Genomic DNA, 18,794 nt, shown 5'->3' on the forward strand with positions numbered 1-18,794 from the left:
TAACAGTAGCGAAACGTTTTTAAATTACATTTTTCTACCACATTTTAGCTGTTTTTTAAAATTTAAAATATGTATTTTTTGAGTCCTCTGGCCTGAAGAGTTTTGGATTTAATGAAACAAGTCGTCAGCAGTGAAAACAGTAGACACAAGGTGGCTAGAATATTATTGTTATACACTTTTTCTTACTTGAAAATCTCCAAGGAATTGTATAAAGAAACTAATTTTTAAAAGTATAATAGGCCAAATACTAATAGTTTATCATAAGTATAATACTTGAACAATTGTTGTCGACATATTTAAATTTGTCAAATGTATCTCTTTGCACTATTTTTCATGGTTGTGGTTTTATTTATTTATTTTTTGTTTGTTTGCTTGTAGATGGCGCCAAGTTAAGACTTGGAGGTACTTTTGTGTTGTTAGGCGGTAAGTATTAAGTTTTTAATGAATGTGAAAGTTTTGAGTAAGGTCAACAACAATAATAATATGAGGTTAAGTTTTGGGGAATTTTAGAGAGGAGTGAAAGGTGTAAAGTACTTATATTTTCTAAAGTTTCACAATATTATACAGACAAGTAAAAACGTTGACCAATGTGTTACAGTGACTAATTTTGAAGAGATGTGAAAGTGTTTGACTTTGAATAATGCATGATTGTGCACTGCTTCCTATTCATGATATTACTACTAGGCCCATTCCGAGTGATAGTGACATATGTACTGTGTAATTACGCTTATAAGAGTCAGGTGCTAATAGGAACTGGAATAAGCTAAGTGGGCTAAGTCCCTGTAAAGGAACTGTTTAGCTTAACTTTTTAAAACATCATTTTATTTAAGACATTTTGCTTCTCTGAACTTTGCTAATTAACATTATGAAATCAAAAACAAGTTTTTTTTAAAAAATACGATTATTCTTTGAGTTTGAAATTTTGCACTATCTGAGCCTAAATATTAACATTAATTTTACAAAAGAGTTGGTCAAGTTATATGAAAAAATGGTACTTAGAAGTGTGACCTTGCATCTGTACTTTTATGGTCTGAATTTCAGATTCATAACGATTTGTGCTGTCAACAAATTGATATACAAGTTCAAAGAACAGGCCTAAAAGCTAACCTCCACTTTTATGTTGAACCTAATGGGCTTACAATAGGTTTGGTGACAGTTGGTCCAGCAGTTATGGCAGATATAAATAGACATTTGTTATTGTTAATTATTCAGTAATGATTTATATGTTGATATTGAAAAATATTTCACTACCACTGACGTGTTCAGCACATAGGACTGCTAACGTCTGAAAAAACAAACTGTCTTCAGTCTGAAACATGAATTTACATATAAAACTTTTATTAAGAGAGAGAACCACATACATTTATTTTCTATTCTTGGTATTTAGATGTTCAGTTTGACAAAGTAAAACCAACAAGTATGTGTGTGTGTGAAAATACTTAAAATGATAGAAAATGTTTGCAACATTAGATATAACAGGTTTTTTTTAATTACAGAAACAGTGAAACATATCATAATTGAGATAGATGTCACATCATTTTGTATACAATATTTACAAGTTTTATTTGTGATTTGTGTAAGATAAAATTGTACTTTTCACTAAGTTTTATTGCCTTGGCCAAGAAGGAATTGTTGCTATCAAACTATGAGTAGGAATAGTTCATATTATTAAAGTTTGTGGTGTTTGCAACAGGATTGGTATGATGTACGTGGGTTCGTCTGCCTATATTATATATTTAAACTATAATTTTTTATACAGCTTGTGTATCTTCACAAAGTTTGGTAGCCTTTTATTAAAGATTACAAGTATTTTGTACACAAAAAATCAGATTTTTTAGTGAAATATTTTTTACTAAAGATTTGTTTATGAAAATAGAGACTTTTATTACTAGTCTGAATGCAAAGTGATTTGATGTTACAGTTAAAAAAATATTTTTTGTCTCATAAAATCTCAAATATTGTTTGCATAATCTCAAAAAACCTCCTAAATGTTTGAAATGCATTTATCTTCAGTTAAACTGTATTTTATGTTATTCTGTATTCGAACTGTGTGGGGTCTGTCATTTAACCAATCTTGTAACCATTATAAGTTATGTATTAAATATACATTAAGGTTTTTTTGTCCAAGAATGACTACATATTGTAACACAAAAATACAAATGTTTAGTCTAAGTAGCTTAAAGCTTATAACACTGTATATGAACACATATTTATAATATTTTGTTTATTCATTATATTGACCTTCCAGCTATGCCTAGCTAACATTACATAGCTTTGCTGTGTTTTTGTAGACTAGTATTTTGTAATATACAGTCATGTTTCAATAATTATACATTATATAATGTATGGATTATTACTATTTGGAAATAACTAAGCATGTTTTTCTTAAAATATAGAACAATAAATCAAGAAGTAAAGCAAATAGTTATTTCTTTTTACTACAATTGTTGTACTGAGTTGATGTTAGACATAAGTTGCTAAGCCTTTTGAAATTTTGCACGTGGAAGATATAAAACAATTTCAGGCTAATTTCTTTCATCTGTCAAAAAGTTTTATAATCAGGAAAACCCATTCAACAAAAATAGTAATACTTTGTAAGTATGTAAAAAACTTAAACTGCAAATTCTACCTTTCTCCTAGATGTTAAAGGTCTAGAGAAATTATGGTTCTATTTATAATCTTGAGTGTTTAAAAAGTTTCAAGCCTAAATTGGCAGTAATATGGCTGGTCAGATTGCTGACTGGGAACCAGTCTTTGATGCAAAAAAACAAGCCAAATGGCAACAGTCTTAATACAATAGTAATAATTTATATAGGTTGGCTTACATTTCTGTGTCATTTGTCTTAAATCAAAAGATACAAGTTTGCATACAGCTTCATCACTTCAGTATCTAACCATTCCATTTAACCTAAGGAAGCATTTTTTTTCAGTCTTCTGGAAATGTTTGTCGCACATTAAATAAATTACAATGGTTTTGGGTGTTCAAATGATTTAATTATATTTGTTACACGAGACATTTTAGTATAATAGAGATTGGCATACCTAACAGTTTAGGCATACACAAAACTTATTTAGTTCAGTTGGGCTTAAATGAGTTGTTAAGTGTAGAGCTGGGAAAATACCCAACTGAAAAAGTAAAACCCTTTCTATCCAATGTTAAGAGTAATTGTTGCTAAAAGTCCTGTTGAAGCTGCCAAACAAGACTTGCCATTCTTCAGTTCTGTTACACACATTTTTGTGACAGGGATATTTGGATGTTGATAGAACAACTAATCAGCTTATTTAAATAGAGTGGCAGACTTATTTGAATACAGTAACCAGAGCAGAGGCCTCATCACTCTGTTGTTTTGTTTCTATATAAGGATAATATTGGTTGACTTGGTGTCATGCACAAACTCCTGAGAGACATATGTTGTGAGATGTGGTGTCTGTTCGAACGTTTGTCCATTTGAAAATCTATGCATGTAGGCAAAGCTCAACATTTACTTTTGAAATGATGGGAAAACAGACATGAATAATGTTGATGTCAAATTTTATTTTACAAGTAGGATATTCCACACTAAATTGTTTGAAATAAATCATGCTGTCATTCATATTTCAAAATTTGATCTAACTTAAGTAACAACAACAACGAATATTAACTCTACGTTAATGTTGGGCAGCTTTTAGCATGACTGAAATTATGAACAACTACTTTTCACAGTGCACCTTATACGTATCTCGGACATTTCTCTGAGTGAAATCAAGAATGCAACACAATTAACTTTTTGAAAAATAAATTATTTAAATTCATAGATTAAACACTTTCCACCACTGTGGACGAGTACTTTTTCTCATGAAACATAATAATGATTAACAACAAGTGAAGGAATTCTACCTTACAAAATTACATTCTTTGCTCAGATGAGCCCAAGAGGTGGGAGAGGGTGTTACTGATTAAGTGCATTTTCTGAAACTAACACCACTGGTTTTGTTTTGTTTTTTGTCAATCAAGGATTGACCTTGTGAACAGGTGTTCTGTGATAAAGTAAACGTATCTTTCATTTGCCTCTTTTAAAAGTTATCCATATTTGTTTCCATTTTTAAAATAGTTGTAGGTATATTTTTATTTCTAAATGTAAACTAATTTTTTATGGAATTCTTCAATTTTTCATTAAAATAAATGATAACTTTGTATTATAGAACATCTTAAACAATTGCTATAAACTTAAAATATTTCAGTTTCAGGTCTTTATAAAGTAGGAATACAGCTGAATGATGGCGTTGTCTTCAGGGAATATCCAGGTAAGCTACATTATCAGGTTTTTTTGTGAGATTTCAAATTCAAATGTCTTATAGATAAAACACCATTGTATTAATATTTTAATGGTGTTTTTGTACCTGTAGAAAGAAAAATATTAAATTCAGTACATAATTAATAAATTAGTTCCTATCTCAAGAAGTGTGTTAAACTAATGTATAGAAGCGTGGTTTGCTTGCTTCATTTGTGTGTTTCATAGAAAAGTTCCATAATTAAAGAAAATGTGGTATAGTGTATAGATCTGCTGAGATAAGTATAAATTTAGGTGGCCCTCTAGCAACATGTTTGAGAACTATTGGTTGAGGATTACAAAAATATGATGAAAGTATAATAATATATATATGATGATAATTATTGAAAGTAATAAGTTCTACATTTATATCAGCAGCAAGAAACAGGACATTCTTCTGTTGTAGCTCAACATTACAACCAGCTTGAAGAGAAAGGCCGAGCCGCCCGAGTAGAAAGTCGCATTTTCTACCTTAGAAATTTCAATAATTGGATAAAGAGCATGTTGATTGGTAGGACTATTTATACTTGTATGAAGTATATTAATGTTTATTTTAAAATGTTAAAATGTGGTAAATCCAGGAACTGATTTTATTTATAGTGTGAAGATTTTTGTCTTAAAAAAAATAGTATGTGCACATCACTTGTTTACTGTTTCTTATAAATTTGGTTACTCTGTGCTAAAATCTTCATATATAGATTTTTCTTCAGTTTCTAAAACAAGATGGATTTTCTATCTCAATACACTTGTAAATTTAGTTTACAATAGTCCAAATGGCATAGATTGTGTCTAGAAATGTCATATTTGTGCTGATTTTATGTGTGAATTTCATCATATGACTACATTTGTAATTTTGGGTACTGTCATAAAACAAACTTGAAATTATATGCACTTAAACAAATATTTTAATTTTGAATAATTGTTTTGAGTATTTGTGTATACCAGTATATACATTTAAATGTGTTATGTGAACTTTACTACCATAAACTATTAAGTTTTCTCTGTTTGAACTTTTTTTTTTATGTTGTCTGCAGACTGTATAAATGTAGTGTTAGGTTTAACAAAAAAATTAATTTATAAATGAAACCTTGTGGAGTTTATCACTGTCACACTATAAATCTTGTCTCTTCCACCTAACATGTTGCTTTATAACTGTAAATATGTAAAAATAAATCCATGAATAGTTCATCCATACTCTTGTTTATTGAAATAAACTGTAATTTATTACTTATTAAGTAAGAATCTTGGGGCTGACAGTTTGGTACATAGCTAATAATTCGATCGAGGTACTGACATTTGAAATAATTTACTTCGGCATCTGAAGTGTGTCAGAAATATGTTTTGACAGAACTCATGTTGGCTTATCATGGTGATTTCAGTTTAAAACAATAATGGCACAGTTAATCATTCTATTTTCACTGACTCAAACTTTGACAATTAAACCAATTTTGGAAGACAGACAGTTGGGAATTGCTGAGTGTAATGTCACAATAAAGTTGGTTTCAAACAGGACTGTTACAGGGAAGACTGATTTACAGTACATGAAAATACAGGAAAGAGTAGTGCATGCAACAGATTTAATAAAAGCAGGGGAAGAATGTGGAAGAGATGGTTTAGAAGAAAGAGGCAATTTGAAAAGTAACTTAAAGTTAGTTGCAGTATCTGTTGCACACAGGTTTATATGTAATTAACAAGGAAGGAAGAATGTTTGTGATTTCTTTAACTCTAAATGTTTAGGTAATGCAATTATAAATTAGAATAGTGACCCAAGTCATACATTTATTTATAGAACCTCCCTGAAATTTTGTCTGGTATAGTCCTTTCATCAGTCATAGCATACAAAAACAGGTTCTGTTTCAGGTTTATTTTAACTTAAAAATTACAAGTATGTCAGTCTCTGTTATTTACATGTTATGTGCTTGTGCTGCGTTACGACTTTGCAAACTTTGTGTTTGATTGTTGAACTACTATTTCACTGAGATTCATTGAAGTTTAAATTATTGAATTCAATGGCCACATTGAATAGACCATGTCTGTTGTAGCATTCTCTAACTCCGATAATGATGTGGACACACACACGAAAGCATGATAAAAGAAATTGATATTATACACGGTTTTTGAAGACATGTTCTTTTCCGTGGTTGTCTGTTTTCGGTGCACATTACTCTGTTAAAGTTGAAGACATGACCCTCAATTTTATACATTGATCCTTTAGAGATGAGTCAATGGGGAAAACTCATGTCATCACATTTGTTGACTTGCATTTAAACTGTATCAAACTGTAGAATTCAAATTTTTATATTATATATTATTTAATTTCATAATTTAAAAGTAAATATTAAACACTAATTTTTGGTGTGTTGCATGGTATGTTAAATGCAGCACTGGTTCATATTAGGTGCTTGTCATGTCAAAATACAATCTATAGTTTTGTATGAATTAGAAACACAAACTACTGATTTTGACAAGCTAGAATATGAAATAAGAACATTTTATCTTTTCTATTTGCTGCGCTATCACTATTTTTAGTGAATCAAACCTTCTGCTTAACTCTTTCCATTCTTGGAAATGGTCCCTTGTGTACACTAACTTTTATATATGACATGTGAATAACCAATTGGAAGCTCAGAATGTTCCCTCAGTAATTTTTCTCAACCATTTTAAAATACAATTGCATCCTCTGTTTTTTTTGAGACAAGCTTTTAAGCTGGTAAGTTGAATCTTTATTCTGTTTGTGATTTCATACTTTTTAGATACAAGCACAGCTTAGTTATAAAACTTTATGAATTATAATGAAATTCTATGGTATTGATGTGGTAATTTATGAATTATTTCATTTTGTATCCTTTTTGTGCAAAATTTCTTAAGGCTTAGATTTAGCTAGAAGAGAATTGTCTGCTTTATATTTTTGTTTACTGTTATATGTTCTAATATTGTTATAATAACAATCTACATACATGCACAGCTTATATTGATAAAACACTAAAACACAAGCAAAACATTGTAAGAACTAAAAGTCAGTTTTATATTATTGGATATGATAACATGAGTGCACATACATCCTTGTAACTTTTGTATTGCTTGCCAGGTATGGATGAGAAGTCAATATAATAAAAATAACTTATGTATATAAATATATAATGTTATAAGATTTAAGTTATTTAGTATAAACATTTATGTTTTCGTTTCATAATCTGTAGTTATTCTAGAACAAAAACGGCATAATTTATATTGATTTCCTAATTTCAAATGGTGGTTATAAGAGTGAAGAAATTGACTCAACCCATACAGAGATTTGTTAGTGAAAATAACATAAAATATAAACCTTTTTCTTTTAAACATTTGATAAAGCTATCTGGACATTACAGGGATTTCTTGTGAAATTTGAAATTTTTCCTATGTGTAAAGGTATTTTTAATCTTGAAATGAAAATTATTTTGGATGTCTGATGGGCAACACGTAAAAATGAAAATGACCATAAAAAAAAAACATTTGTTGAACAAAACTTCTGACTGAATAAAAAAATCTGATACTTTGCATATGAAAGTCTTGTAATGTTTACTGATAATCTGCCAAATTTACAAATGTATACAAGTAATAAAAGTGTTATTTTTAGGTGAATTCCTACAGAAAGTGAAGGAAGAGAAAGGAAGAGAAACAGAAATCAATGTTTTAGATATTGGAGCTGGGAAAGGAGGAGATTTACTGAAGTGGAAAAAGGGAAACATTAGCCATTTAATTTGTGCAGGTAAATTGTTGTTATTTTGAATGTAAGACACAAAAATCTTATGTCATACACAGTAAAGGACACCTGTTGTGATAGGGTTAATAGAAAGCTTCTTCATACTGACTTTTGTGATGTAGTTTGGGCAACATTGTAAAATAGTAAATCAAAAACAAGCTGTTGTTCAGTAAATGTCTCAAACTTTATTTGATCTTGCTAAAACACTACTTTTTCTGTGGTTATACAGACATTGCAGGCACTTCAATGGAACAGTGTCAGCAGAGATACAGAGATATGATTAATAGAAACAGGAGACAGAGGGATCGAGGAAGGTGTTTTACGGCTGAATTTATAACAGCTGACTGCACAAAGGTAACAGTATTATAAACTGTTTTAATGTAAATATGAAGGCTTATATACGGTATGTAATAATCAAAACCAAAAACGAAAATAATCAGTGATGTCGAGAAAACCCACTTGCAGAGAAATGTGTAAAAACGGCTTGTTTGGGTTGAGAAAATATTTTATAAATCAAAAAATCACGAAACCATATACTGCTGCATACCATATATTCCTGACATCAGCAGAAAAATAATCAACATTTGGCAAAAACTGTTAACAAAATATGACTTTCCAGTTAATATCAAATTTATTCAAAAACCAGACACAAAACTGAGGTCTATACTATGTAAAAACTACACTGACAAACATCACACCATCATTATTTATAAAATACAATGTGATAATTGCCACGACTTCTATATTGGAGAAACAAGTAGAAAAATGAAAACCAGATTCAAAGAACATAAAACATCACTTTCACACGTTTTTGAACACTGCAAGTCAAATAAACACAACATAACCATAGAAAACACCCAAATCCAACAATCTAAATAAAGGAACAAACATAAACAAATGCAAAATTAAAGAAGCCTTACTTATACAACAAAATAAACCAATACAAAGGAACACCTTTATACCTATATTAAAAATAAAATAAATAATATAAAATTATATATTCAAACATCTAACACCGCCCTCTACATTCCGACACTCAGTTACACAACCTCTTTCAAACATGTGGTCAGCTTCTGGTCAGTTACCTCTTTCTTTCTTTGTGAATCTGACGATGACTGAAGAAGGTCGAAACATTGTTTGCTCCTCTACGTAAAATATTTTCTTAACCCAAACGAGCCGTTTTTACATATATACAAAAACTAAGATAGTTGCTGAAAACAAAAAAAGTAAAGCTTTGACAATTATTGTTTTTTATCAGTGAAGTTGTATTTTTTATTTTCCATTTTCAGTTTTTCACACGGCACCAAAGTGTCAAATAATATTCCATTTCATGACAGGACCCCAGTTTTTATTTTACACCTATTATTCATTTTGTTAGAAGTAGGTTAAAGTGTGTGTGTCACAACCTTTTACAGAGTTACATTCAACATTTAAATGATCCTGTTATATAAAAGAATCCTTGATTGTTAGGTTAAATATATATATGTATACCATAAAATTCTTAACTTCAAGTGATATTGTTTGAGCTCATTCATTATTTAACTTCCTTATGCCAGACGTTGTGTAAGTTTAAACACACTGAAAGGGATTCCCAAGTTAGTTCTGTTAGTGTCTGTATTATGATAGTCAGAAACAAGTGAAAGGAACATTTTTCTAATGAATTAATCTGGTTCCTCCCAGGTCAACCTGAAGGAGAAGTACAATGATCCCAGTATCAAGTTCGACATAAGTAGCATCCAGTTCAGTTTTCACTATTGTTTTGAGAGCCTTGCTCAAGCAGAGTGTATGATTCAGAATGCAGCAGAGTGCTTACAACCTGGAGGATATCTTATTGGCACAACTCCCGATGCAAACGATATAGTGTGAGATACTATATTAAAACCTAGAAATATTCCGTGTGACTCCTTAACATTTAGAAATATTTAGTATGATTATAACCTATTGTAAGATACCTACATTAAAACATAGAAATATTTACTAGGATCACAATTTAGTGTAAGATATCCACAATAAAACATAAATATTAAGTGTAACCACAAGTTTTGATTAGGACACTACCTTAAAACATAAAAATATTTCCTCTGCCTTGAAATTGCATAAAAATGTTTTTCAAGTTTAATAAGTACAAAAAATATTTTCTTTTTATTGTTTTATTTAATTTTAATTTTTAATATTATTGTTTTACTTCTTTTGAAATTTTCAACAGGAGACGTTTAAAAGAGGCTGAAGGGTTGAGTTTTGGGAATGATATCTTCTCTGTCACGTGCGAGTTTAAAGACAACTTTCCCATCTTTGGAGCAAAGTACGACTTTCATTTGGAAGGTGTGGTCGACTGTCCAGAGTTTCTGGTTTATTTTCCTGCTGTAGAAAAGTATGTTGAAATAAAAAAAAAACTTAAATATTACCTTACTTTTCCCTTCAGGATTTTTTTAGATCAGTTTCTAGTCATATTGAGTTACTTTAAGCTGTGGTATGTGAAGAAAACTTGGATATTGTTGAGAATCTCTTTATGTAAGGATCTTCTAAACAAAAAAAATGTCTATGGATTAATGTATAGAAATCTGGAAAGACTACTAGATAACAGTAAATTAATTAATTGTTTAGTTATTTTCATACAACAATTAAGTGTTTATAGATATTTGTAATCATATGACAGGAAGACACAGTCTCATTGGTTTTAACTTTTAAACTGATGCATGATTTCTATACATAAGGTTGTGAGTATACTAGATATTTAAACTTTTTTTTTCAGAATTGCAGAAGAAAATGGCTTGAAATTAGTGTACAAAAAACGATTTGAAGAATTTTTTCATGAAAATAAAACATCTGAAAATGGCAGGACTCTTCTATCTAAAATGCATGCTTTAGAGGTAAGTATTTTTTTTGTGTGAATTAGTTTCATCAAGGATGGTTATATAAAGTTCATATTATGTAGATATGGAGTAAAAATGGACGAAAATGTTAACTTCTGGAGAGGAGAAATAAAAACAGAAAAATGTACTTTTATAAATTTTCTCATATGCTGATTTTAAGAATATCTGGAATTGGTTTGGTCAATACTTGCTTGTTTCTAAATGTTTCAGCATGCAAGTGCCCTCAACTTGAATGATAGTGATGATATAGTCCAAACAGTCATGGGATAATTTTTCCAAAAACCCTTGCATACATCAGAAAGAGACCATATTGTGTCTTCAGAAGACTGTAGAAAAACAGCAGTATCTTTATTATTTTTCTCCAGTAAGGAAGTGAGGATGGTATAGTTCATTATCTTTGGACTATGAAGAAATGCAAGAGCTGCATCTGCAGAAATACGTTCAATAGGTGTTGTTTAAAGGAAACTATAGAGGATGTAAGGAGTTGTTGCAGTAAACTAGTGCCATATTTGTGATGTGCATAGTATTGACTAAACCTTACATGTTGATGATTGCTTGAACCATTATTTAAGACCATCCACTCGCATCTAACTAATCACCCATATGTTCAATGTTGCTATCTTTGTGTAAAGTCTTCCTATCAGAACAAAATTTGTGACTTCTCTGCATACGTTAGGTGGTATTCATTTGCAATGACAGAGATTTATTTGCAGTTTTGGAATTGTGTAGGGTTGACATATTTTATATATTTATTTAATCAGGTTCAACCCATTTGTCAGCGTGAACAACATCTCTAAAGAGGGCTAGTAAACCAGTAATTCTGGGAGGATGGGGGACTTGGTTTTATACTGGCATGGTAGACTGACAAATGTAATAATCTTTATTAAAGTTTTTCTTCCTCATGATGTTGGATTTAATAAATCTACAAAATTCAAGTTGAGCCATCAGAAGGAGGTACTTGGAAGTTGTCATTGGGCAGTGCAACAGGTGAAACTTGGCTGTAGTTACCTGGTAATTCTTGGATGTGAGTGGTCATCTGGAAGGAGTGTCCAAATCTATTGTGGAATGCAGTTATCGTCACCAGTAAGATACTGTAACAGAGATAAGCTGTCTCATGAAATTAGTTACGAGCTTAGATTGAAAAGGTCTACGTTGACCAGTTTTACTCTTGTATACAATCCATTTATCAGTGTAGTAGAACATACTACACATCTTTTTTAAATTACTGGATAGCTTGATTGTTTTGATTAGTAGATACCTGAAGAAGTCTGCTTCATTTTTTTAGTTTTGCTGTGAAACAGAATAATTAGATATAAAAGCAGCAGTACTTCTTTCTTTGGACTTTATTTCGTAATGTAAGTTTCCTTATATGTTCTATTCACAGAATTGAAGATGTTTTGTTGAGTCAAGGATGCTGTGAACTCTGTTGACACTTTGAATATTTAGGCAGTAGTTCTCAGTTGCTGTTCCTTCATTTTTAATCATTGTAGGAATGCCAACAATGATTTTAGGTTTTATATATGTTGCTCATTAAGTTAAGACTCTTTAAAGACACTTTTTTGACCAGCATGATTTCTTTGCACACAATTTGAGCAACATGCATCAGATCTGAGTTTGAATTTTTTTCACCAGCATGTAACAGAGTACCACTGGTAGCAAGAAGGTTAATAAGTCAATTTTTATGGAACTGTAGTTGTTAGCTATCTTGATTTCAGTTATATTTGAAGTTGGAAATCAGCCCATCTGTAAGCAGTTATGTAAAATAAACTTTCTTACCTTTCTCCCCTATGTGAGTTTAGAAACTTTTCTGCAAGAAATCGTTTTCATGTTTACACTGTTGTAATATCACATTGAATACTCACTTGTTAATGTTATGATTGCTTTTTTTTTTTTTTGTTAAGAGAAATGTGCATTTAGAAACGATTAACCAGGTAAGTAGAACCGGCGGTTAAATCAAATCTGTAGAAATCAGATACACAAGTCAGTTATATCATTTATGTTATTGATGAAATTACTGTTAAAATGCATGTTGTGAAAACATTACCATAAGTGCACTTTTCCAATCACAAAGTATTTTGATGAAATTACTTTAAATAATCGTATATTTGGAAAATTAGATTGAGAAATTTGGTAAGCTTTTCTTTGTCAGTTGAAAGTATCAGTTTTTCTTGCACTATAATGTATACTTCTGTTACCAGTGGTAATAGTAAGTTACTTGTCAATATTTTAGTCACATCAGTGTGGGTATCAGATTTGGTGAAAGGAACCAGTTTTTTTAGAAAATAAAGTTTAGAAATGACTTGAATGGGTAGTGAAAGAAACGTATATTTCGGTACGTTCATGTCAGCGTAAGGTATACAAAACAATAAATGTTCCATCTATTAAAGTAATACAAGTGTAAGTATATACACAGGAGAGAAAAATAATTTTATTCTAGCAGTATTATGTACATGTTTGTCTTTATCATAAGGTATTGAAATCAACAGTTGCAGAACTGTTTTAGTTCATCAGTGAGCTATATCACAAACCTGTGTATCACATTACACAAAACTTGGAATATTACAGACACAACCAAAGATGAACATCAATACTGGTACAATGTATTTTATGCTAAATTATAAGTATAAAGTAGAGTACCTTTAGAACAATATTTATTATACTGTAAACATAACTTTAAAAACCACAGAGATAGGGGAGACTAAATATTTATATGCTTTGTAAGAAATTCATCACTGCCCACACCACTACAAAAGGATGAAAAAAACATAACATTAATATGGACGTTTAACAGTTGTAGTTACATTATCTCTATGTTATAGCTTTAAATGGTATTTAACAAAAGTGTTGTATGTTTCTACAATAATTTTTGCATTGAAAATTCTGAAACTATGTCAAAATATTGTGTTGTTTCTAATATATTTTATTTACTCAAAAATCAATTTTTTAACCAGCTAACCTCGTAAAGTTTTTTTTGTAAATTCTATAATTTACATAACTTCACAATTGTACACTGTGTTTGGGTCATTAAAACATTTTGATACATCAACTGAGTGATGCAATAAGTTTTGTTTTATTGTGTTTTGTTTCTGTAGACTTACCCACCTGTTCCTAACACAGAAGCTATGAGCACCAACCCTCTTGACTACGAGCATGCACAGAAAATACTTTCAGGTATAAATGATGGAAAACAAAATAACCAGGAATGTCGGGTGGTGAGTACCTTTTGTGAATAAAGTATGTCCCTCTTTGTTATGATATAAATTAATATTTCTCAACTAAATGTGTTACGTTTCATATTCGTAACAAAGTACAATCCCACTCAAATTATCTTTGCATTAATTAAATATTCCAGTTATTAGTATGATACTATAAAACATAGAAGTACTGTAAAAACTGCATAAAAGTACCACAAAAACAAATTACAGGTACAATGAAAAAATATTGGTACCATTAGAATACATACTGGTTCCATGAGTATTACATGGAAGCACCATGTCAACATTATACAGAGACTTAAATAACTGAGTACTGTATAAGCTACCTACACATTGAGTGGGAGTTCTCATACATATATGAGAGCTGTGTGAAGGTTTTCAAGTGCATTATTATTATTTTGTAAGAAGTAACTTTTTAATTCATCAGTCACTATGAAAAAGAATCAAAGTAATTAAGCTTGCATCATATCTTTTAGGTGGTGATATATTGTACTAATTGTTACCTAGGTGTTACTGATGATGTATTTGACCGATTGTTACCTAGGTGTTACTGATGATGTATTTGACCGATTGTTACCTAGGTGTTACTGATGATATATTTGACCGATTGTTACCTTGGTGTTACTGATGATGTATTTGACTGATTGTTACCTTGGTGTTACTGATGATGTATTTGACTAATTGTTACCTTGGTGTTACTGATGATGTATTTGACTAATTGTTACCTTGGCGTTACTGATGATGTATTTGACTAATTGTTACCTTGGTGTTACTGATGATGTATTTGACTAATTGTTACCTAGGTGTTACTGATGATGTATTTGACTAATTGTTACCTAGGCGTTACTGATGATGTATTTGACTAATTGTTACCTAGGCGTTACTGATGATGTATTTGACTAATTGTTACCTAGGCGTTACTGATGATGTATTTGACTGATTGTTACCTCGGTGTTACTGATGATGTATTTGACTGATTGTTACCTCGGTGTTACTGATGATGTATTTGACTGATTGTTACCTCGGTGTTACTGATGATGTATTTGACTGATTGTGTCCTAGGTGTTACTGATGATGTATTTGACTGATTGTGTCCTAGGTGTTACTGATGATATATTTGACTAATGTTATCTAGGTATTACTTACAATATATTTGACTAATTGTTTTTACTGTTGATATATATATAGTCATATATATATGACTAATTGTTACCTTGGTGTTACTGATGATATATTTCAGTAAACATTGCTTCTGTTACCTTAACACACCTGTGTATCTCGCTGGATGTTTTCCATCTTTGTTTTTAGTTACCTTATAATATGAAGGTGTTTTTTATGAGGATGTACAGTGTTAGTTCTAAACATATTTGAGATATTAAACCTTTTGAAAAAATTAAAAAACTGATAAATTACATAGTCAAAAGGAGGACTAGATTTATACTAGTAATGCGATGCCACTTTCTCACTTTCCTCAGGGAACTCTATCTAAAGCAGAGTGGGAAGCTGTGTGTAAGTATGTTTTATGTTCTTTATGCAACTAATTGAATCATATTAAGATTGAGATTTTTTTAACAACCCATCTTGATAACTTGGATAAATAAACTTTGTCCACTAGATCAAAAATACGTGATCCAGTGAAAGATATTCCACTGATTTCTGATGGGGAAATATATAGCACACTAATCACACAAACATATATCCCTGAAATAGAGCACTTGTAGCAGTGTCAGTTAGAACACTTGACTTGCAACAATGTCAATTAGAACATCTTGTGTTTTTTTTTTTAATGTTGGTTTTAATAGTGTATAGGTAACTGGTGGGATATATCTTACTTGATCATCCCGCCATCTGGCAAATATAGATACTGTGATGTGCAAACTTTCTGAAACAAAATTAGAAAGAAGACATTTACTGACTATGAACTTAAATTTGGAAAAACTCTAAACTGATTCTACTCAATAGTTTCAGAAAGTTAAACAAGTGTAACTCTCTCACTGCAGGCTTGATCCCAGGGACTGACCTAGTAATGTAATGATTTGCTTATGCATTCTTCTCTTCAAACATTGACTATCCAACATGCCAAGTAATTTTTATTTTAAAATTAAAAATGCTTTTATGAAACAGAAATTTTTCAAATTTCACATTCAAAATCTTTATAACCTCAAGATAATTATGAAATGTTTTATGTTTTTAGAAAATAAAATTATATCTTTTTATTTTCACTATTGTATCTCTGTACAGGTTCAGTTGATTTGGTTGATCTGGTAATTACTACACAAAATTAGAAATAGATATAAGTTATGCCTTTGCCATTTGAGAATGACCCCATGTTATGACATAAAAACACATCTTTAGTCTAAATAGTTTAAATCTCATAACATTGTACATCTATATATATTTAGTTTAGTTTTATTCACCTTTCAGCTGTGCATTGCAGAACAATGACTTGGTGCATGTGCACTCACGTTATCATATCTAGTAGTATAAAACTGGCCTTTACAAAGTGACTTGTCTTGGCTGTGTTCTAGTAGACCAATATTTTGGAAAATAGTCACATTTCTCTTATATATACATCATTAATATTTAGAAATATGTTGTAAAATTTTCAGTTATTTTTTTGTAAATATAGAACAGATTAAAGTACATAAAACAATTTTCTTCTTGTTAAGAACTTCATACTTGTTTGCTGTTTACCATAAGTTTCTGTAAGCCTTATTAAATTTTCCACTTGCAGGATGTATAACAGAATATTTTTTGTAGGTTTTATAATATGTATTTTGAAATTAAAAAATCAAATTACTGTATAAATAGCACAGAATTCTGCTATAATTTAACAGGCTTAGTAAATAAGCTGTATTTTGATCTAAAAAATATATGTTTACAAGCTCACTAATAGTTTACCTCACTGCCTGGAATCTTGCATGAAAAGAAATGGTTTCTCATGCAAGTACTTTGCAAAGGCTGAGCAAATCAAAAGAGAATATTCCAAGCTTTTGATTAGTTATGCACACACCATTTGGTGAAATAGCTTTAAGCAAGCATTTTTAAAAGTGGAAGAGGTGGGCTGTGTTACCTTGGTTGATTCAATAAATATATTAATATCTCAGAAAGTAGAAAGTATAGGAGGTTATTATTTTATATTCTAGCTTGTCAGTATTGATAATTTGAGTTCCTAATTCATGTTAAGTTATAGACTTAGTATTTCGACATCACAAACATCTAATTTAAACCAGTGCTGCTTTCAGCATATTACATAACACACAAAAATTGGTATTTGTTTTTTATATTTACTTTTAAATAAAGAAATTAACTTATAGTACTAAAACTTTAATAATAATCTGCAAGTTCATACCAAACTTATTGACATAAATTAATAAAATAATAGTTCAGTAAAACTTTGAATGTGAGTCTACAAACATGAAGACATGGTTTACAGTCAGTAAGATATAATTTGATACAAACATGTGATGTGTGCATTGAAAGCTTAGAAATTAGTTTAACATTTAGATATTTAAATAGAGTTAATTTTGTGTACTTGGTTTTGATTTAGTTTAGAACTTTTGAATACTTTTTTCTTTTAATTTGTTCTCTCCATATTATTACTTATATTTTGATTTAAGACCATTTTCTTTATTGTGGTAATTTAAAGTTGTATTGTTAACATTTACAGGTGTTTGTTTGTTTTACAGCTCTATATTTGGTGTTTGCTTTTATGAAAGTGAACTCCAGCAATGAAGAAAATAACTCTCCACACAGCTCAGAACCAGAGTATAGCTAGCCAACAAAGATGTTATAAACATCTAAAGGAAAATAAAGCACAGTGATGTTAGTAGCAGCCCCCTCTGGAATTCTTATTTGTACCTAAAGATTTTCAACTCAATGCTGAGAAAAAAATACATTCCAATCATACAAGTAGAGCCTGCAGTTGTATTTCAATGCTGAAATAGGAATGAATCTGAATATTAACATTTGTAAATAAATATTTTGTTTCCCTTAATGTTTCGAAACATAGAAGAAATTCTTTGCAACTTAATATCTTGTAACACTAAAATATACATTTATTTTACCACTTGGAAAATACAAAAACTTTCCTATGTTATTGTTTCACTGTATATAGTGCTCTGCCAGTCAGAATTCCTTGTTTTACACTGGATTAGCAGTATGAAGTTAAATCTTTGAAAACAGAAACATAATTTAACAAGAATATAACTAGACTGTTAGTTCTAAGATAGAATAATAATAAATGCGAATGTCTGAAAATTATTCTGTGAAATATGAAGCAATATCAATATGAATATATAAAAGTATGTTATTTTGAATGTGGAGATATTGAAACATGAAGTGCTGTCTTTTAATTCTGAGTACTGTTGACTACACCATAATGATGTTGAAACATGAAGTGCTGTCTTTTAATTCTGGGTACTGTTGGACAACACCACAGTGATGGTAAAACATGAAGTGCTGTCTTTTAATTCTGAGTACTGTTGGACTACACCATAGTGATGTTGAAACATGAAGTGCTGTCTTTTAATTCTGAGCACTGTTGGACTACACCACAGTGATGTTAAAACATGAAGTGCTGTCTTTTAATTCTGAGTATTGTTGGACTACACCATAGTGATGTTGAAACATGAAGTGCTGTCTTTTAATTCTG

General features: G+C 30.3%; 1 protein-coding gene across 4 annotated transcripts; it reads left to right on the top strand.

The window, feature by feature from the left end:
* Positions 1-372: 372 nt before the first annotated feature.
* Positions 373-18,137, top strand: Rnmt (RNA guanine-7 methyltransferase). Of its 4 annotated transcripts, none has more exons than XM_076469391.1 (11): positions 373-423; positions 4,222-4,284; positions 4,686-4,821; positions 7,927-8,058; positions 8,282-8,406; positions 9,733-9,914; positions 10,259-10,423; positions 10,805-10,922; positions 14,018-14,137; positions 15,616-15,649; positions 17,830-18,137. In XM_076469391.1, exons 2-11 carry the CDS (start codon positions 4,255-4,257, stop codon positions 17,916-17,918), a joined length of 1,131 nt encoding a protein of 376 aa, XP_076325506.1. In that variant the 5' UTR covers positions 373-423; positions 4,222-4,254; the 3' UTR covers positions 17,919-18,137. The 4 variants fall into 4 exon arrangements, with proteins under 4 accessions (XP_076325506.1, XP_076325508.1, XP_076325507.1 ...); XM_076469393.1 differs by having other exon boundaries at positions 379-423; positions 4,689-4,821; XM_076469392.1 differs by lacking the exon at positions 373-423 and adding an exon at positions 466-523.
* The last annotated feature ends 657 nt before the right edge of the window (positions 18,138-18,794 follow it).

This window comes from Tachypleus tridentatus, chromosome 12 (genome assembly GCF_004210375.1).
Source record: "Tachypleus tridentatus isolate NWPU-2018 chromosome 12, ASM421037v1, whole genome shotgun sequence".
Taxonomy (NCBI): Eukaryota; Metazoa; Arthropoda; class Merostomata; order Xiphosura; family Limulidae; genus Tachypleus; species Tachypleus tridentatus.

Coding starts and splice junctions, on each gene's coding strand:
- Rnmt (XM_076469391.1), top strand. CDS start 4,255: ATGATGGCGTTGTCTTCAGGGAATATCCAG. Junction 4,822..7,926: donor GATAAAGAGCATGTTGATTG/GTAGGACTATTT, acceptor TGTTATTTTTAG/GTGAATTCCTACAGAAAGTG. Junction 10,424..10,804: donor TATTTTCCTGCTGTAGAAAA/GTATGTTGAAAT, acceptor TTTTTTTTTCAG/AATTGCAGAAGAAAATGGCT.